The 21664-nt window shown below is 42.4% G+C and overlaps 1 protein-coding gene across 1 annotated transcript; it reads left to right on the top strand.

Annotated features, from left to right (window-relative positions):
* Window positions 1-5993: 5993 nt before the first annotated feature.
* On the top strand, window positions 5994-21508 carry RAB35 (RAB35, member RAS oncogene family). The gene is made up of 6 exons (XM_074843876.1): window positions 5994-6147; window positions 9945-9995; window positions 10763-10886; window positions 17960-18084; window positions 18174-18298; window positions 18851-21508. The coding sequence occupies exons 1-6, from the start codon at window positions 6096-6098 to the stop codon at window positions 18977-18979; spliced, it is 606 nt and encodes a 201-aa protein (XP_074699977.1). The 5' UTR covers window positions 5994-6095; the 3' UTR covers window positions 18980-21508.
* Window positions 21509-21664: the final 156 nt, after the last annotated feature.

Raw genomic sequence — 21664 nt, forward strand, 5'->3', positions numbered from 1 at the left:
TCCTTCTGGTGTAAACTGTTCTTTTTACAAATTCATTCGTCAACAACCTTACACTGCGATTTACTTTTTGGACCTGCTTTTTCTAGGGCATAGTTTGTGGAGTGGGTAGTGCTGTAATCTATAAAAACCTTTTGCAAAACTGAGGCAAGCTAGGGTTTAAAACCGAGCCAGAACTGACATTTAATGAAATTGGTAAGTAATTACTCCTATTAATTTCCAAAGTATTTTTGACTACAGACAGCTTTTTTAGTTATTCAACTTGTGAAACGTCCTCTATTTTTATGTCTTCAAAGGCTTCACAAGATACTTGGCACTTCCAACATACAGCTTTTTTTTTTTTTTTTTTGTCAGTGAGTTGTACTGCTCCAAGAAAAGCAGTATTTTATTTTACCTGGCCACATATATCTCTCTTTTTAAAATTAATTTTAATTTACTAATACCTTTTATGCCACTTGATGGAAATAGTGAAAATCTCGTTGCAGAATACAAATTTTTAGAAGGAAAAATGAGCTTTACATTCTATGTAGAGTAACAGTTAAGTGAGCCTTATCTATTTTATGAACGTACACAGAAGCTGGTTGCACCTGAGAAGCCAGAGCATTAAGATTTGCTGTTTCAAATGCGGGGGTGGTTGTGTGTGTGTGGAATCTCCCTTGCATGTAAACCATGATGAAGGGAGGAGAACACAACAGTATACATAAAATTTGAAAGCATAAAATGTAACCACATGGGAGCACCCATTCTGCTAGAACCAATTTGCTGATTGCTATGGCAGTAGCAGCAAACAGAAAAACATTTGATTTTCACCATACAAATGCCTCAGCAAGATACAGTCTTGAGTAGATGTTTGGGAGTGCTGTGCTTTGTTCTGGTCAAAACTATAAGAACCTGTCAAAATGTTTTTGATGTTATGTCAGCTTCTAACCCTGTGGTGTAGGCTCCTGGCTACAGAGATTTGCTGTAGGAGTCAGTGGAATAGTGTTGGAAGGGACTTGGGAAAATCAGCTATTTACCCCTCACCTCAGCTCCAACTAAACCATTTCTAACTGATTTCCATATAACTGTTTTTTACAGCATGGTATGATGGAGATTCCATAATCTCTCTGTGCCATCTATTTCATTATATAAACTTTTCCGACTGTCAGACCTTACCTTGTGTCTAAAAAAAAAAAAATCTTCCTTGCTGTTACTTGAGTCCATTACTGCTTGTCCTGTTCCCACAGACATTGCAAATAGTTCATTTTTCCAGCAACTGCATCATCACTTCAATGTTCTCACTCCTGGATGAAACAAGTTTAGATTTTCTAAGTCTTTCTCATAGATTTTCATGTTTTCTAAACTTACGCAGCTGCCCTCTGCATTTGTTCCATTCTGATTCATACTGGCCTCGTGGTGTCCATTGCTGGACTGGGTCTTCTAGGGGAGAAGATGACTTTGCAAGCCCTACGTACCACACTGTTGTCTATCCCAACACAAGGTCTGGGTGTTCTTTTTTTTTGCAACAGCACAGTGTTGTTGATGTGTTTAGTTTGTGATCAGCTATGAAGCCAAGCTACAGAATTGCTCTTTGGCTATTTATTTTCAATCTTGTATTTATGCAGTTGGCTATTACTACAAAACTGCAGCACTTTCAGCTGGTCGTACTTAAATTGTATTCTATGTATTTCATAATATCTCCATTCTGAAGGTGGTTTTTAATTCTGGTTTTGCCTTCCAAATCATTGCAAATCTTAAGCCATCTTAAAACTGTATTTTGCGCTGAATTGGTAATAATATCAAGGAATGAAAACTCAACTAAAAATGCTTTTAAAGATTTGGCAGTCTCAGGGCACTGGAATTAGTTTCACCTATAGTGAAGTAGCTGTGTTTTGGGATGACAGAGGAACAGCAGTTAAACCATGCAATGCAAAAACTTCTGTGCGCTGAAACATGTACAAAATTTTATGCCATTCAAAAACTACTAAACTGGTGACAAAAAGCTCAGTGACTGTATTGGAATCACTCCATCATTGCAGACAGGAAGGAAGAAAAAAATTGCAAGTTTCTCTGAAGTCGGGCTGTTTGAGCTCTTGATTATGGGCACCTTGTCTTACCTATTTTATCTTGGATTCTAATTGATGCTTGTCCTGATTTTGGCTGGGACAGAGTTAATTTTCTTCCTAGTAGCTGGTACGGTGCTGTGTTTTGGATTTAGTGTGAGAATAATGTTGCTAACACACTGATGTTTAGTTGTTGCTAAGTAGTGCTTATCCTAAATCAAGGATTTTTCAGTTTCCCATGCTCTGCCAGCAAGGGGGTGCACAAGAAGCTGGAGGGGGGAGCATGGCCAGGACAGCTGACCCCAACTAGCCAAAGGGATACGCCACACCATGGGACATCATGCCCAGTATATGAACTGGGGGGGAGTTGGCCGGGAGGGGCCGATCGCTGCTCAGGGACTGGCTGGGCATCAGTCAGCAGGTGGTGAGCAATTGCTTTGTGCATCACTTGTCTTTCTTGGGTTTTATTTCTCTCTTTTTGTTATCTTCCTTTTCATTGCTATTATTATTATTAATTATCTTTTAATTTATTTCAATTATTAAATTGTTCTTAACCCACAAGTTTTACTTTGATTCTCCTCCATGGGGAGGGTGGAGGAGGGAGCAAGTGGCTTTGTGGTGCTTCACTGCTGGCTGTTAAAACACAACAATGCTCCCCATAAACACGTGAAAGAAAATTACAGTTAAGTGGAAGCCTTTTTTAATAACTTGTTAATTGTTAATTTTAGCCAATAAGATTTTTTGTTATTAAGGGTATTTTGATGATTTGTATTTCCACCTTACGTAGCAGCAAGTGGAAAAATTCATTCATCTTTCCAAACAGCAGCTGAATTTCTGCACTGTTTAGTTTTTTCTGAGGGGGAGGAGTAAAAGGTAAAAGCTCACTTGCACTTACTGAGAATATGCTGATTTTTCAATTACAATGAAACACTGAATTTGGATTTTGATAGCTACTTTTCACTAAACTATTTATACACTGCAATATAATACATCAGAGGTAAAATACCCATAATTTTTGCCACAACATGAGATCTGATAAATTGATTGTGCCAACTTGGAGACTAAAGAATTAATTTTTTTCTCATTTCAAATGTCTTAAAAATACCAGTTGTCAGTAAAAGATAATTTTTCCCCACAATTGACTGTAATAACATCTTTGAACTGTCAAGCAACTGTCTCTGAGTGACAGCTGAACTGTGTGTATTTCAAGATCAAAAAATAATTCATGAGAGATGTTTAAACTTACAAGGTGCTAAAAATTTCAATGGAAAAGAGACAAATGTGAAAGCATAAAATATTCAAATATTTTTTTTTTAGGTAAGTCACTGTTTGTGCTGTCTGTTTCATTAAGTAACATCATGCTGTCTTACACTTTTCACATGATGAGGTTTCATGAGCTTAAAAATAAAGGTAATATGAGTTATTGTCATTTTGGGTTTGAGCTAGTGGTTTGTATGCTGGATCTCCCCGCAGCTCTGCAGTGTCCTCAGCTATCCTGATGCTCAGGGCACATGTTGGGTCATATGATGGGTTGCTCCAGTGCTTTACTGGGGTGGCTGGTATGTGGTGGGGGTTGCTTTAGCACTGGGCTAGGTTTGGGCTAGCTGCAAACCTAGCAGGGCTTCTGTGAGTTTAAGTCTGTTAAACAACACATGCTCATGTCTGGTAACACTCCAGCCTTTCTCCTGCTCCTCAGCTACAACATGTATTTGAGAATAATGCAAAATGAGCTATAGAGTGTGGTGTTTTAAATGCGTGAGTTGCAGAGTGAATGTGAGATGGAGGTCATCTAAGTGGATTTTGGGATGTGTGGGACTTGACAGGGGTAAGCTTTGAAGGCTAGAATACTTTTTTGAAGGTTGAGATTAAGGAAGGTTTATAATTAAAACCAGAGACATTAGCTATATTTGATCAGAAGTATTTAGAAGATGCAATTTTATGTGCTAAAAAAAAATCTTCAACCCAGACATGCTATTTTAGCCATACTGGATTGGTTTGTTTCCAGATGAATTGCATACAAATTGGACAAATATAACTGTGGAACCATACCACAATATTCTCTGCAGAAGAAATAGGAAATCAGAATTGGTTTGAGACAACTGCCTTAAAAAATATTGCTGTTAACCAAACCCTATTGTATAAATTCAGAGAAAAGGGTCTATAGCTTTCAAGTCAATGTTAAGGGAAAAAGCGATACTGCTAAAAACTGTCTGTCATTCTCTAAGAAACATTCACAGATCACAGCACAGTTGTGGCTGGAAGGCACTTCTGGATTTCAGCTAGTCCAAGCCCTGTGCTCAAAGCACAGTCCAGTACAGCAGGTTGCTCAGGGCACTGTCCAGGTGTGTCAGACTCCACAACCACCCTGGGCAACCTGTTGTGGTGCACAAACACCCTCACAATGTCACTGATACAGTTTGCAGTCACGATGTCCCACTGATTTCCATCTGTTACTTGTCCTTGCGTCCTACCAAAAAGATCCTCAAAGCAGGTGCAGCCTACTCTTTAAGCATCTTTAGAACAACTGATTAGATTGTAATTATCAAAAGCATTATGGATTGGTATTTTCAAGTTCACTGTCCTTGACTCCTGTGTCATCTTTCCTTTGACCATAAGGGTCTCTGTTCTTCTGTGAAAAACAAATGCATTTTAATGAGATACTTTTGTCAATGAATTGTAAACTTACGGTTAAAATTAAAAAAATCAACTTAGTTTAATTAAATAATGTCAATATTTTGGTTTGAATCTATGCTAAACCAAAATTACTTTTAAGATAGATGCAATACCTAGCACAGTGTCTTTTGTTACTGTGTTTTCACGTATGTCTTGAAAAGCCTTAGTAACTGGGAAAGGAAGTCCTAAGTAATTTATGTATTCCACATCAAAACACTGCATTGTTTGCTCTCAGGAGTTCAAGTACCTGTAAGAACAAATATTTTTGTAGAAAAATAATCAAAGAGAAAACCAACACTCTTCTTATGCCAGGTCTCCACCTAGAAGTGACGATCACCTAAGAAATGATCATAGTCTTGCAGTTTGCCTAGTCATTATTTGTGCAACTGATAGCAAAATTACTCAGGCTGTTTGTGTGTTAGGCAAGAGTGCTGTTTGAAACTGCGGATTTGGGCTGTGCATGGTGCAGGCACAGCTGTCGATGTGTGTGAGGTCAAGGCCCTTCCCGAGCCATATATAGACACATCTCTGGATTAAAACCCTCAGGAATCTAATTCCAGACCGGCCTGAATTGCCAGGCCAGCATGACACACCTGGGCATTTCATATCACTTTGCTGTGGGCTTCCTCACCTGCAGGTGAAGGCTCTGATGGGATCTGTTTCTGTGGCTGTGAGACTTGATGCTTTGGTGCATAAGCATCCTGAAGAAGCAAAACACATTCCAAGCCATTGTGGTCTGCTCCCGTGCCTTCCCAAAGTGGAGCTGACAGTGCCTGAAAGCACTGGGGCTCCCACACACCTTTGGTGCTTTCCTGGTGCTGGCCTTCCCTTCTGCTGCATCCACAGGCCTCATGCGAGCACCTGTGGGAGCTGAGGGGAACACACCGCTGCCTGCCAGAGGTGACCTGGCAGCTCAGCACAGGGAGAGGATGGGAAAGCAGGCCCGGGCCGCAGCATGGAGGAGAGAGGCCAACAGCCCCCCCACGGCCCGTCCCTCACAGGTCTGTCATGGCCGCCAAGGCGCGCGAGGAATCGCCACCCCCCACACGCCTTCTGCGCAGGCGCGGCCAACGTGCTCCGCAGGGGCGCCCGCGCGCATGCGCAGCAGCTGTGAAGGGGAGGGGGAGGGCGTCGCGCTTCCCGCGCAGGCGCGTGGCGCCGCACTCCGCGGCGCGTGCGCATGCGCGCGGGGAGGGGCGCCACGCATGCGCGTGGCCGACGGAGGCCGCCAGCTGCGCCGGCACGCGCCGCGCCTGCGCGGGGGCACCGCTGTCAGTTCCGGCTGTTTGTTCGGGAAGTGGATCCGGCCCGGAGCCGCCGCCGCCGCCCCCTCCCCCCTCCCCGCTCGCTCCGCCGACCGCGGCCGCTCCCGCCGCCCCGGCCATGGCCAGGGACTACGATCACCTCTTCAAGCTGCTCATCATCGGCGACAGCGGTGAGGGCGGGCGGGCGGCGCGGCCCGGGGGCGGGGGTAGGCCGCTGGCGGGGTGGACGCCCCTCGCCTCCGCCCGGGCCGTGAGGGGCCTGAGGGCGGCGGCGGGGCCGGGGCGGGCGGCGCGGCGGAGGCGGGAGGGAGGCCCCCTCCCGGGGCACCCGCGGGGCCGTCGCGGCCGGTTCCCTGGCAGTGGGGCTTCGCCGCCGTTGTGCTGTCGGTGCCGCGGCGCTGGGCTCTGCCGGGCGGGTCGCCGGAGGACGCCGCGCTTTGAATGAGAAGGCGCCTTTGCTTGGGCTTCGTAAGTTTTTATCTGATGAACCTGCGGAACTGGCTACCACAGGATATTATGGTAAATAGCTTGGCTAGGTTTAGGAAAAGGAAGATTAGGCACGTATAAGTAAGGACAGCATCGGCGTTCGTGCTAGGATCAGCCTTTGCGAGCCGCATGTTCTGAGGGCGCCCACTAATCTCCTGCTGGGATGAGGAGGGAATTCCCTTCCCTGTGACAAGCAGTTTAAGGCATCGATGGGAAGGGCTGGCTGCTCCTCAGCCATGGGGACCATTGTTTCCAGTGTGGCAACTACTGCATTTTAATACTCTTTATTATCTTAATTATTTCTGAAGACTCTTTCTGTCCTTCAGCCTGAAGTCTCAGTTCTAGAGTTTGTCACTTTTTTTTAATAAATGCTTAAAGGGCTGGTAGCTTTGTGTACTTCTAGGTATAGTATATGATGCAAATACATAAAATGGTCATGGATGAGGGGTACTTACAGATTTTTGAAAATAGACTTGTAAATACTTCTGCAGCAGTTTTGGAAACTTCTGGAGGGCTAGCGTGTGAACTCAGCCTGTGTCTTGTGCTTTAGTCTAGGTACATAGGAATTGGGCCTGGGAAGATTCCTGCCTTCAGTCCAGTTCAGTGTTGGTAACACTCCAACAGCTTACAGTTTAATTTCCATAAACTGGAGAAGATGGCATCCACCCTCTTTTTTTAATAGAGGTGTGGTCCATAAGGCAGCAGGTCCTGGCATGCAGTGAGGCATGGCTCTTGGGTAGAAGTGTAATACTGCACGATCTTGGCAGTTGTCAACTCCAGAAGCTTTAGCTGTATGTAAAAATATTTTATTCTATACTAAACTGTGTCTGCAGGAAGAAATATAAAAGGAAGAGGGAGAAGGGGCAGCAGCTTCAAGACAGCTTAAAGCCCTAGGCACTTTTGGGAGCCTATGGATTATTAAAACCAAATGCTGCATTCTGAGTGGAGCAGTAACTCTGTTGCTTGCTGATGAGTTTCAAAACTATTCAGGCAAGATAAACAGGATGGTGAAAACTCTGAGGAAGACTTCTCACTTTAAACAATTAAATGAAATTTCTTAGCTGAGTCTTCTTGAGCAAAGTCTCTATAGTGTATCCAGTGAGAGGAAAAAAGTGTGAGAGTTGTCAGGTTACCTGGGGTTCTCTGTTGTTGTAATTAAGTCTCAGTATGTAGTTTGAGTATTGATTTTTCTTTTTAATTTTTGCTAGCCCCAACGGGAAGGCTTTGTCCCTGCTTCCACAAAACAGTTTGCTTGCCTTGTTTATTGATGCTTATTCCATGCAATAAGAAGTGGACTGATACTGCGTAGGATGATTCTGTCTCATCTGCTTTCCCCTGTATGCAAATATGTCAAGAAGGTAGTAGGTTTGTGTGTTTTTAGAACAGGTCATCTTGAAAAGCTGCTGGCGATCTCAGGTGTGCCAGATATTTAAAAATAATACAGATGATCTGCGCTTTGCATGCGCTTCTGTAATTCACTCTACCATTCAGTAAGATACGGGTTTTAGAAACCGGTATGACGCAGAAATTTGCTTTTAATTTTGATTGCAAATAGGGCTTTTTTTTGTTTCCTTTTGTTTTTCTGTCTTCAACAAGCAAAGAAGCTCTGCTAGCCTTCTCTTTTCAGGTCTTCAAATAACTCTGTGTAGGAAGTGGAGGGTCATGAAGAGTGTGGTTTCTCTATGCGTGAACAGTGTGGGTCAGGGGCAGTGTTTGTTTAGTGATATCATTGTCATCAGGAGCATGTAGAACTTCCTGAGTTCAGGAGGTTTCTCTTCTCCAGAAGCTGCCTGAGTGCTGAGAGCAGTAGAGACAAGACTGTGTCTGTGCAGCAGTGGACAGTCTGACAAAGCAGTGGTCATGTGTGGCCCATGCAGCTCTGCAGCGTAGCCTGGCTGACGTTTTAAGAAGGTGGTGTGATCTGACAAATCTGTGGGTTCCAGCATCTACTTTTTTTTTACTAAGCTGGAGGCCAAGGCTGCTTGATCAAGAAGCATAGTACTTGCTGAAACCTTTTTTTTTTAAAAAAAAAAAATTCTTTTTCCTTAGCTGACTGGTATTTTGCAGAGGTTTAACTTGCTAAATAACCAGTCCTCTGTTAAAGTTCAGGAACTGCTCTGCTACCTTTTTTGAGCTCAGAGGTATTCAGTGTATGCACACTGTAACTTTGTATTTTTTAGTAGCATTCTTTTTAATTTTTTTTATTAATAAGATTTGTAATACTCAACTAGAAATGAGCATGGCTTCTTCAGATGTCTTGTGATTTGAACTCTTTACAAATGAGAACTGACTTATTGGTATTGTGCAGATTTTTGGTTAGTTTGGCTGTTTTTTTGCTGGTAGCTATCTTCAGATGCCAGCAGCTGAGAACTATTGGAGTTCTGTATAGTCTTTGCATAGGTCTTCTATTAAGAAGAACTTGCAAGTTATACATCATCAAAATAATTAGCTAAATAACTTCTACCTTAAAAGATTTAATAGATAATCACCCTGGTGAAGTTGAATTTCCTCTTCATGCCATAGCAGACTTCTTTTCGGGGGGGAAGGGACATTAACAGCAGAGATGTTGTGCAGAGATAACAAGTTTGAAGCATTCTGATACTCAGGTTCCCTTGGTTGGGTGTGCAGTGATGAGTTTCTTACGATTCTTGTCTGAAGCACTGTGAAAAATGCTTCCCTGCAGCAAGGTGTGATCAGGGTGCAAACAATCATTTAAGGAAAACCTGGATGAAGTGCTACTCGGAGTACTTAGAGAAATGTTTCACAGAAGGTTTTGGCAAAAGGTACAACTTCAGAAAGGTATGTGTCCTTGCCTGCTAGATGGGCAACAAGCCTATTTTGGATGGCAATCCAGAACAATGGTTCCCAACTCCCCTGTTTGGTTTAGGCTTCTGTTAAACTAGGGTCATGATAACATAAGCTTTATAGTACCAAACTCTAGCCTGATTGTCAAAGTAGTCCAAACTCCACTGCTATTCAGCACGGCATAATGAATGGGAGGTAGGCAGTGGTGGTAAGCACGATGTGCAAGTGGAATTCAATAGAGTAGTTTAGAGCAGTGTTCTGAGTACTTGTTAATTAGCAAGACGTACTCATTTTTGGATCTTTCATTAACAAATGTAAGCCTACTGATCATAAACTTGCTTTTAGTTATTACTCTTCTGTGACCTCTTAGAACTGACCACAGTTCAGAAGCTGCTGTTCGAGAGTTTGCTGAGGGCTGGAGGAAGCAGGGGGGGGACCAAAAAACCCCTGTACTGTTTACAAGAAGCATACCAAGTCTTGGAATGACTGCAGTGTGCTTGATCAAATCTTCAAGGAGAGTACTGAGATGAATAGTCAAGGTGGATGCTACTAAGTTATCTGCTGGGAAAATATCCTAGTTAAAGTTAAAAATGCAATGGATGGGTAAAATACTGTTATGTTACCTGACACCCAAGATGACTGTATTCAAAGATCTTGCTGTCTTTGTTTGTCATAGGTGTGGGCAAGAGCAGTTTGCTGTTGCGTTTTGCAGATAATACGTTCTCAGGTGAGTGTTTTGTTTGCTTCAATAAGTGAAATGGTCAAGGTCTGCTCCAGTGCTGCTGGTTGGCAAGGAGTTGTTCTGCATTTACCCACTGATAGCTGTACAAGGAATACGTTACGTTTCTAACTTTGCTTCTCTTGGTATAAGCCTATACAAGCAATCCTCTCTGATCTTCACTTGCGACTGGAAGTACCACAGTATTTAAATACTGACATGGTTCCAGAAATAGCTTAGGTTTTTTAGCTTATGCTGTACTCTGTGCAGACTTCCCATTGGCCATTTGGGATTTAGATTGAATATTGTGGCTAAACCACTTACATTTGTGACATAACTAATTTATTAGGAGGTAACTCTTAGAACAGACTGTATTCAAAGTAACTGATTGCATGAGCGTTTAAAGCAAAGCTTTGAGAATTTTCACAAGTGAAATACATGCATAGTTACTGTCCATTTCTTGAGATATGTGGGTGCTTACTCTTGACCACCAATGCAGTAGAAGAATAATTTTATTTTGTAACACTGAGTTTTAAATTTTAAGGGTGGCATGGAAGAAGTGGCTTTATGGCTAGAAAAACGCTATTAGCTGCAGATAAAAATATGCAGATCAGCATGACCTGATAGGGCATTTTAAATGATAAGCAGATAGCGGGAACCTTCTTCTCCTTTCAACAAGGTCTGAGAGCTACTGCCAAATAGTGTTCAGAAGTGTGCTTTGGGACATCCAAAATAAACAAGACTTAGGTTCTCACTTACCCACGCTTTCCCTTCAGGCAGCTACATTACCACAATTGGAGTGGATTTTAAAATCCGGACAGTTGAGATCAATGGAGAGAAGGTAAAGCTACAGATCTGGGACACAGCTGGACAAGAGCGCTTCCGGACTATTACATCAACGTGAGTATAACTGGGCTTTGTGATATGTAGCTTTCTGTATGGATCTTGTAGTTAAGAGTTATGGTTTAGATATTTTAATGTTGGAGTTGATTCGCTAATGATAGCTTTGCAGGCTGTACAGTGGGACTTCTCTCAGCTGTTTTAGAACTGATAGCGATGGTGATATTGTGGCTGGATTTGAAACTGCGATTTCAGATTTCCTCACTCTCCTGTGCATTTCCGAGATGGCTTTGTCTTATTCCTCTGCTGCTAGTTTCCAAATGGTAGAACTGGAGTTATTTCCCTGTTCTGCATATAATAGAAAACTTGTCTCTGAAGCCTGTCCAAGACGATCATCCTCTGATTGAATGTATTGCGGAAGTACAGAGTGCATATAACTAATGAATAGCTTTGAGATCGAAGAATAGGATTTCCAATATTTAGTTTTCTTTTAGGACAAATGCATTTTAGCAGCTCTCTTTGTGTGGGGTTCTGTTGAAGCAGACGCCCACATGAAGTTAACCTTTTCCTTGGTTCGAGTTCAGTTTCATGCTCATTGTCCCTTTGAACAGCGTGTGCACAGCTTTTCCTGTTCCTGAAGAAACCACACCCAGAGCTGCAGTGGTGGCAACTAAGAATAAAATATGTTTGTAAACTGATTGCAGTAAAGGTGGAACTGCTTACCATGGCACTAGGGGAAGAGGAGAAAATACCCTTGGAAATGGATTTTTGTTTCCTTTGGGTATTAACAAAAAATAATGATTCTTGAAAGACCTAGGTGTTTCACTTGGTCTTTCATGACTGACTTCTCTTTTGGCTCCTATTTGAGAGGAGGATCATTCTCAGCTGATGTATTGGTTAACTTACTCAGACATAAAAATAATGAGATTGGTTGCATCTGTGTTACACCTAAACAGCTAGAAATGGCAAAATTGAACCTGATGTGTGCGCCGCCCCTTTCCTCTGCGCTCCTATACGGATATTACTGGATTACTTCCATTGTTTCTTAAGTGTTTAGCTTGAAAAAACTTGGTTGCCTCTTGTAGGGTTCCTGTGTGTGACCTCACTTCTTGTTTCAGTGCTGCAGGCAGCTTTGGGCAGGAAGTGGTGAGGGGGAGGCAGCAATGCAGTGCTGCGGCTCCCATCAGCTGTGCGCACAGGCTAGTCACAGAGTGCCCCAATTAGTGCTGAGTCAGCAAATGGCCTTCCTGTTTTCAGATTCCCCGACACGACTCGGGGCTGCGTTAATGACAGTTGGTTCGTGGGGCTGATGCCAGCTAGTTCAAAAAGCCATGGTATCCGGCACTGAATGGGGAATACCAGGAAAGGAAGCTTCCTTTTGTGAACAGGAATAGCTGCAGATTGGACTTTGTGTAGTGTTTTATGTAAATTTTTTTCTTTGATTAACATTTAAAATGGAGGAGCTGCAATGGTTCGAAGGCATATGTGCCGTAGAATCACAGAGTGGTTTGGGTTGGAAGGGACCTTAAAGACCATCTAGTTCCAACCCCCTGCCATGGGCAGGGACACCTTCCACTAGCCCAGGTTGCCCAAAGCCCCGTCCAACCTGGCCTTGAACCCTTCCAGGGAGGGGGCAGCCACAGCTTCTCTGGGCAACCTGTGCCAGTGTCTCACCACCCTCATAGTGAAGAATTTTTTCCATATATCTAATCTAAATCTACTATCTTTCAGTTTAAAGCCATTACCCGTGGTCCTGTCACTACATGCCCTTGTAAAATGTCCCTCTCCAGCTTTCTTGTAGGCCCTCTTTAGGTACTGGAAGGCTGCTATAAGGTCTCCATGACCTGTTTGAACTCTGCTACTTCTTTCTTTTGCATAGCTTTTTACCAAAGTGAGGTATATTTTACTCATGGGGAAGTGAGGGCCCCACTTTTCCTGCCTTGTCTCTGGTAAAGTAGTTACAGAATCTTCCATGGTCAGGGAAGAAAGATACTAATTTTGTGCAACTTGAAGCAAAGAAGTTCCTGTCTCCAAGTGCATTTGAAGTGTTGAGGAAATCCTTGTTACATTGTCACAAGGACTCCTCTTGCTGCTAGGTCCGCTAGCTCAGACTGTCTAGTGTTCACTGATACCTTTCAAGAGGCACTGTGGACCTAAACATATCACCTGTAAAAATGGGAGATAACAAGATTCGGATTTTAGAAATGGTTCTATATTTTTTTAATTGGCAAAGTAATACTGTAACTGATTTGCTTATCCCAAACTGAGTGACAAATTGAGTTACCATGCTACTACTTACGAAAGGGCTTGGCTACCAAGTTGAATAGATTGAGGTTAAGAATATAAAAAGGTGTTCCTTCAGTATTACTGTAGTCTAGGAAGTCCCTTTACAGTTAAAGGTAGAGTTCAGATTGACGTTGAGCCAAGCCTGGCAAGGAAGTCTGAAATTGGAGCCCATCTGTTAATAATAGTAATAGGTTGGAATTACTGCTGTGTAGACCTAAAATTGCAAAATGGTAGAGGTGGTAGGAAGTTAGTCGTAGAAAATTGGGAAACATTGAAAGGTTATATACTATTTTGATTTTACTTGACTACAGCTACACAAGAACAGAATAAAACTGTTAAGGAACAGAAGTCAAGTTGGTCTGGAGTATTTTACAGCAAAGCAGGAGAAATAAACTAGATCAGAATTTCAGACTGGGAAGTATAAAAGACAGCAGCTGTTTTTGCTGTCTATTAAATGTGGAAATACTGGGATAGCTGGTGCCTAGTGGGAGGAGAGGCTAAGTTGTGTGAATTTGGTTGGCACTGAACATCATCAACTCTAAATTGGATTTAAATTCACCAGAGATTTAGCATGCCTGGACTCAGCTGTATTAGCAGGAATACTTAAGATGCATGAACAACCAGTTCCTGTACTTGATTTGCTCTTATAGATAGGACTACTTTGTCCTAATTCAGGACTCTGGTTTTAGGATTTAAGCCTTAAATAATAGTTGTCAGATGCTAGCTCAGGATGAATAGTGTTAGCAGAGAGATTTTCTGCTGTGTGTTTGTGTGGAGTGGCATGTTCAAGAGAGGGATAAGTTTTTTGAGGTTACGGAATTGCTGTGTCTTGTAAACCAGATATTCATGATCAAAAGACTAGTCAACTGACCTGTGACAATAAATGTGCTTCCAGGAACCTGAAAAAAAGATGAGTATGAAAACAGATTATTAGAAGTCTCTAGAATTGGTTAGAATTCTAGAGGACTGAAAACCAAGGAAACGTGTATACTACAAACTAGTGGAATATTAACAAAGATGTTGGATTTAACCAATGACCTATCTTTAAAGTTGGCCAGTTACATCTATTTTTTTTCTGGAGAAATGAACATATGTGCCCCACTGAACTGATGCAGTCAATAATACTTTGTCTCTTCTAAATCTGATGTAGCTACCGTCATGCTTCATGAAACTAGTTGTTTGCTAATCTTGGGAAGCATTTACTAGAGGAAATCTGAGAACTTTCTTACTGGTTTCTTGTAGTAGGCAGTACCACAACGAATGGCAAAATGTTCCCTTCTGCTTAGAAAGGTTATCTTCCGAGATGTGAGGGGAGAATGCAAATGGCTGAAGGAAATGAGTTTGGTAAACCAGTTCTGAAGATTATCTGTATCAAATTTGCAGCATTAGTAGGTGATCTTTCAAAGGCAGTAAGCTTATGTCTTTAATCTTTTTAAATATAATTCTGTAGGTAGAACAAGCAACTTAATTGGTACTGTGTTTATTTCAATTTAGGTGTTATCATTCTTAAGCCTTTTCCACACCAAAGCTAAATGTAAAGCCTTTAGATCTAGGTAACTTTTCCAACCATATGGAAGGTAGTTGGCTACTACCAAGCATCCAAGGGCATATACAGGTCAGCTTTGGTTGTCTACCTCAACAGGATACTTTCATGGACACTCTGAACATGAATAACTGCTCTATAACTTTTTTTTCCCTGTATTTCATTCATGTATTAATCACTAGGAGTAGTAGCAGGTACTGGCTTTTTAGGTTTAGCGCACCTCCCATGTAGAGGACAGCTAGCAGCAGTCATTTAGCCCTTGAATGGGAGGCTGAGATTGAGAACTTCATTTCTCTTCTGCTGTCATTTCTATGGTCTCCATCTTCCCTAAAATGTGGATGGGAAGAAGATAAGGCATTCCTTCCCTAGTGTCAAAGCCTCAGCTACCTCTTGGTTGCCAAAAGCACAAAATTTACACCTACTCCTCCCTGAATGCCAAAAGCCCCATCTGTTCTCTACTCGCCAAAGCCTACAACTTGTTATAAAAGCAATTCTGCAGTGCATCATTCTGAAGTTTGAAGTATGGGGTAGGATAAATTAGATTTTGTTTTCTAGTACTGTCCTGCACTTGGGGTTGCTGTACTTGTTAAGCCTAAAATGTTATCTAGGACACAAGGCTGTATCTAACAAATGGTAGAAAATAGCGTGACTAGCTTTTTGAGAAAAATGTGTATTATGGGGCTTAAGAGTTAGAGAATAAAAGGTAGTCATGGTCTTATCTCTCAAGCTGCTAAAAGGTAATGTCAGCCAGTGGAGAAAATGACATTTTAGTGTAGATGAGGGGTTGGCAACCTTTCTAGAATGATGTGCCAGACAATTTTCCCTTCTAAAAATAGAAGCAGTGTATGCTGGTAGGAGCTCAGCAGGAGTCAAGGTTTGCTGTCTTGCACAAAGGAAAATATTTTTGAGGTGGTTGGCAATATTAGCGCTTTGTGGCAGGAGCTCCCAGCTCCTGCAGAGTTTTCAATGCTGTAGTGGTCTGTGGTGCATGGTCCAGCCCACAGTCCTCATCCCTAAGAGCAAACGACAACTGTGCTGACGACATGTCAGGAGTGGGATCTGTATGTGCAGGGTGCGTGTTATTCTACTCCCCTCCATCATATGCTTTGCTTAGAAGAAAACCTAGGTGCGTGGGCAAGGTAGGAGCAGCAGGGTGCTCCGTTGGGTCCTCTGGTTTGGATGACTGGGATACCAGGCATGGTTTTATGGTGTGCACAGCAGAATGAAGCAGCTCTGCGTAGGTGTAGCTGAACCACTGCGTTTCTCTAAAGGCTGTGTTGTCTTTGCACATGTAATGCTCAGTGTTAGGGAGGAAATGGTAGGTCGGCCTGAGGGTTGCTGAATTAAAAGACTATTAGGTGATATGGGAGAATTTGAAGATGATTACTTTATTGTTCAGATGTAGAGAAATCTAGTGTGTTGGTAGGATTGGAGATCTTTCCCTTTCTAATGCTATCACACAAAGCAATATCCATCAAAACCAGTGTGCAGTGCATGTTAGTGTCAGGAGAGGATGGTTTATTTTTGCAACGTGTGGATTCAGGCTGTGGAATAGTTTTTGCTCTAAAGGATCTAAGTTACGAAATGAAGTTGAGCTTGTAATGAAGGAAAGCACAAATGCAGTGCTGTAGCAAGTTTTGAAACTGTTAAAGGAACTAATTGCAAATGGACTAGAGTATTTGAAAGTGCAAGATCTCTTACAGACTGGGAATAAGTAATTCTTACTGGTGTTAATTCTTGCCAAGGAAAGTGAATGTACAGTATAAATTACTGGTAGAATATGGCATGGAAGAAGTATTTGACTGTCTTCTGAAAGTGCCCAGATGGGCAGTAGGAGCGGGCTCCCCTACTTCCATAGAGTATGTGTCATGTCACAGATGACTATCACTACAAAGCGATCATGAGAGGAAGGGGGTGGGGGAGATGTGTGCGCTCCATATGTGATACAGGCCTGTCTGTGGAACTCTGTCTTGATGGCTTGTAAAGGCAGGTGGCTTCTGTGGCTTCTGTTACAGAAGGGTTGAGGCTAAAGGTGGGGAAAAGAGTGACTTGCTCAAGTGCATCAGTAGCAGAAGTGAGCTGAAGCTTTGAGATCTTCTGAAAGTGCATTTGGATTAGATTAAAAGGCTTTGAAGGTCAGGGATGTGTTTGCTTGAGTTGGAATAACTCCTTCAAAGAGGACCAGAGCGGTCACAGTGGACATCTAAAGTGCAGTGGAAGGGAGAGTGCTGCGAGAGGTACTTACAGTAAGAGATCAAGGTCTAGAAATGCTGTCGCAGTTTAAGGGAAAAATCCTCAATTTTGGTATGCTGGGTTCTTGAATTTGTTTTATTAAAAATCTTAATATTGATCATGAGAAAGAAGAGGAAATGAAAGGGAAAGAATAAGGTTACATCAAAGCTAGATGCTGGTGAAGACCTCACCATCCACTGTTTCAATTACTTTTTTTTGGTCAAAGCTGACTAATTTGCAGTAGGGAAAATACCCTGTAGCCCCGTGAATGTGGCTGAAAACTGAGAAGGTGGAGCTTCCTTTTTTTTATATAGCATTCTCATGGTGCGCATACTGTCCGCCTTTAGTAGGTTCATGCAGGTGATAATGTTGGAACTTGAATTCTGGCAATTTTCTTGCATATCAGAATTGCTTGTCATCTTTTAAAGGTGCTGGTTGCCCAAGACTAATGGGAATAAACTGAAATGAAGCTTATTTTTAATGGCTAAAGGTAGCAGAGCGCATTGAATGCACATATGGAGTCGATCTGTTGAGTAGGAAGGTGTGATCAGAACACAGTCGCTCAACAAGACAGAAATTTTTATGAGCACAAGAGAACTGTGAGGGTTGAGTATATTTGGAGATCTGCTGAAATTTTAGTCTGTAAGTGATCTTTCACAGATAAAAAAATTACTGCAAAAACTTGATGTGGCTTGTACAATGCAAAAGTTTGCATCACAGCCAGTTCTGAGGACGTATTGGGGGCACCGCTACCTTTTGCTCACCTAGCTGGAAGACAGTATTCATCTTTGAAGGTCTTGTCAACCTGAACAAGGAAGTAAACAGCAGTCTTTGGACTTTGAAACCTACTTGTATAGACTAAATGAGCAGGGAACTCTGTAGGTCTAGAGGAATAGCATGTGATCTAGCTGTTGAAAGAGCTAAATGACTCCCAGTGGAAAGAAAATGGGGGCACTTGATTGCTGTAAGTTGGGGATTTGTTATGAATCTTGTAGAAGCGAAGTGAAAGAGAAAGAGCCAAGAAGGTGATACACAGCCTGAGTTAACATTTATTGTATTTTCCTCTCCATAGGTATTACAGAGGAACACATGGGGTCATTGTTGTCTACGATGTAACGAGTGCAGAATCTTTTGTGAATGTAAAACGGTGGTTGCATGAAATTAATCAAAACTGTGATGATGTCTGCCGGATACTAGGTAGGTTTCTAATCAGAGAGTCACAATGTCTTATTTAGTGGGCTGACCTGCTGAAGTACCAAACTGACTTTTTTCTTTCCTTTTTTTAGTGGGAAATAAGAATGATGACCCAGAGCGAAAAGTGGTAGAAACAGAAGATGCCTATAAATTTGCTGGACAGATGGAGATCCAATTGTTTGAGACCAGCGCCAAAGAAAATATTAATGTGGAAGAGGTAATATAATATGCAGAAGGGTATAGATAAAATTGTTTTGGGGATAATGGTTTGGGAAAAAATATCAATTACGTTCTTCCCATTGAGGAAGAAAGATAAAATGGTTTATACAAGTTGCAAGTGAGTAGGTAAAATGTCAAAAAAAGACATCCAACTGTGTTTGGAGGAGTTGGGGAAATGAAATGAAGGATCCCACGTTACATTTTCACTAGCTTTACAGTGCTAACATACTAGGCGTGGCCTCAGGAAAGACTTGCTATTAGGGAGAATGGGCAGTCCTACCTCCCAGAAGTAATCTTCACTCCTGGCCTCAGTTGCCAAACTGACCTGTTTCTGTTTACTGGTTTGGGAAAGGGGATAGAGGTGTTATTGATTTAACTTGGGAGTGGGTCGGGAAGGTACTGGATTTCTACTTGGCCCGTAGTGGGCAGGGGAAGATCTCTGAACCATTATTGAAATATCTGGAGAAGTGGAGTTATTTCAAAAGAACAGCATCCCACAAAAGCTAGCTTGAGTTCCTGGGTGGTCTGAACTTGCTTGTTTCTCTTGCAGATGTTTAATTGCATTACAGAGCTAGTCCTGCGAGCAAAGAAAGAAAACTTAGCAAAGCAGCAACAGCAGCAACAGAATGATGTGGTGAAGCTAACGAAGAACAGTAAAAGGAAGAAGCGGTGCTGCTAATGCCCTTTCCCTGCTGCAGAGACTCTGCTCTCAGACAGATCAGCCCCTCCAGCTAGACTCGGGCAATTCCACTGGGGCAGGCTTTGGGAGGACTTTCTCAGTTTTGTGCCGTTATTTAAAGATTATTTTTTCTCCATGTTTTCTATCAAGAGGCGCTGGCACCTTACCACTTCAGTGCCAAGAAGGTATCGGATGGAATCTTGCCCCCCTCTCCTCCCCTGCTCATTCCAGTGCGCCTTGTAGACAAGAAGGACGTTGCCTACCAAGTGGACTAATTAACCCAACAGTTTGTATATAATGTATATTGCTTTAACCAGCCTCGCCTCCCTGTTGTCGCTTTGGCTTATGCCTTCTTAATGTCAACCAATCATGGACTGCAGAGTTCATCTTTTTAAAGAAATAGTACAAAGTTCTTAATTCAAGTTGGCCCCAGGGTGGCAGCAACTGCTTCCTGGGGTCTCTGGCTTCCTTTCTGTTGGGCTCCAGGCTGGCAACTGGTGCCCCTGGGGCCTATGGCTTCACCTGGAGTTCCAGGCTTTTACTGGGGCTCAGGCTTTGTTTTTCTAGGTACCAGGATTGCAGGTGTTGCTGCTGGAGCTGGGGGTTTCACTTCACCAGCCCCTGGGCTGGCAGCTGGTGCTGCTGCTGGGGCCTTGAATTTCAGTTTGCCATGATCCAGATTTGTGGCTGGGTCCTGGGGTTTCACCGTGTGCTGCAGCCCAGCTGTACCTGTGCTCTCCTTTAGTTTGAATCAAGATACTGAAAAACAAACTGACCTGCAGAAGTGGGATTTATTTGGATAAAACTTTGCTTTTTTTTAAAAAAAAAAAAAAGTTTAACTCCTTTGACCTCTGCTTCTGGTTTTGCCAGGGTCCTAAGTGAGGGTCCATTTCTTTTGAGAACAACAAAAACCATGTGATTCTGCCAAAAAACCCAAACTTCTCCTTGTTGCCCTGTCCACAAATAGGCGATCTGAACTTGAATGTGAATTTTGGTGGCAAAGCTTTTGTTTTTGAGAGAGAAAAGGCATGAAAATAAATCCAGCGGTTCTGGATTGATGTCTGAATATGAAAGCTGCTGCAGGATCATTCCCAGGATTCTTCTGTTAGAAAGCAGGACTGCTGTTTAATGTAAAGAAATGGAAAGCTTGCTTGCTTGGGTTATGTGGTGGTGGAGGATCACCCTTGGAAACAAACTGGTCTCGCTATGCTCAGCAACGTTTTCCTGGCCCGTGTTGGCCTTTCTGGGAAAACAAGAGCTCAGTTCATCAGCCTGAGTAGATGTAGTTAAAGGTGGAGAGTGTATGTGTGTGTAACTAAAATATCAAATGTCTGGGCTGAAAGTACATGCTCAGCACCTGAATAATTGCCTAAATAATAATAAAAAAATAAATTTTTCTTAAAATGACTAAAAGGCGTGGAAGGTATGACTTCCTTTAAGACCTTGAAGGTGGATGTACTCAGTTTGTCAGTGAGTGGCCCTATGGAATCACTGGCCTTAGATTGGTAGGATATGATTCACTGATGTCCATGAGCTCTGAATCAGCCCACTTCTCTCCCTTCCTCCCCCTACCCCAGGAGAGGCCAAATTTTAGTCACTTATTTTGCCTGCATTTTTTTAGATTTTATGGGTTGCGGTAAGAGCCCTAATCATACAATCACATCACAATCAATCACTTTAAAGACTTTTTAAAAAATGCAAACAATGAATGTGTAACACTTTTTTTTTTTTTTTTAATCAGTTCAGGTGCTGGGAGTATGTATCCAGCTGCCTTCACCCATCTCTTTTCTTCACATATCTTTCATTGGTAACCCAAGAATAAGAATGAGCTGGGATGATATTGCTAGTGTGAGCTCTGATAATTGTAAGACTTGGGTGGCTATGGAAAGTGGCGGCTTAAGTGACACCAGTCCATCCTGTCTGCTTTCTGGTGTCGGATGTGGTGTGTGCCCAAGGAAGGAGCTGGGCCAGTCCTCAAAGCCTTCCTGTTGAAATGAAGCTGTCCGGTGATGGTTACCACTTTCAGATTAAAGGGTCCAGCTGTGTTACTTTGGGACTCTTGTGGTAGCATGTGTGCAGATCTAGGAGGGAGTAACTTCATACAGGCAGAATTAAAGAAAATGTCTGAATTTACTGGAAATGATGCAATAAAATGAGGAAATGGTGCACCCAAGCCTGGAGTGTTCTCTTAAATGGAAAAATTGGTCCTCTTTGAGTCCAGGTCTTTGTGACCACGGTTTGAACTCTGCCAATCCGGGTGTCTAACTTCCTGGCTTAAAGTGGGATTTTTCTTTTTGTTTTTTCCTAGAGCTGGCTGTAGAGGAGCAGTTACCTCTCTGCTTGTGCCACTGACTATTCAATTGGAAGGGGTGGGGACTGTCTCTCTAGTGGTGCTGATGTGAAGTTTCCTAAATGTTGAGCGATGGAATGTCTAACTGGTTTGCTAGGATTATTTCTGTAATGAAAGTTTCTAATTATGCTTTTTAAATAATTTTAAAAAACTAAAAATAAAGGTTACAAGCTGCCAAATCTTTTTCAAGGCTCTGTTTCCTCTGCTGTCCAGCATCTGGAGGTGGAGGGTGGCAAGCCAGGGGTGAGCTCTTCTGCTGTTTGTAGAGGGTTTTTTTTTCCTGGGAGGGGGTATTGGCAAAACCACAATTAATGCTTTCAAATGTTTAGTTGCTA

The sequence above is a fragment of the Strix aluco genome, chromosome 18 (assembly GCF_031877795.1).
Source record: "Strix aluco isolate bStrAlu1 chromosome 18, bStrAlu1.hap1, whole genome shotgun sequence".
NCBI lineage: Eukaryota > Metazoa > Chordata > Aves > Strigiformes > Strigidae > Strix > Strix aluco.

Coding starts and splice junctions, on each gene's coding strand:
- RAB35 (XM_074843876.1), top strand. CDS start 6,096: ATGGCCAGGGACTACGATCACCTCTTCAAGCTGCTCATCATCGGCGAC. Junction 9,996..10,762: donor TGCAGATAATACGTTCTCAG/GTGAGTGTTTTG, acceptor CTTTCCCTTCAG/GCAGCTACATTACCACAATT. Junction 18,299..18,850: donor AAAATATTAATGTGGAAGAG/GTAATATAATAT, acceptor TTTCTCTTGCAG/ATGTTTAATTGCATTACAGA.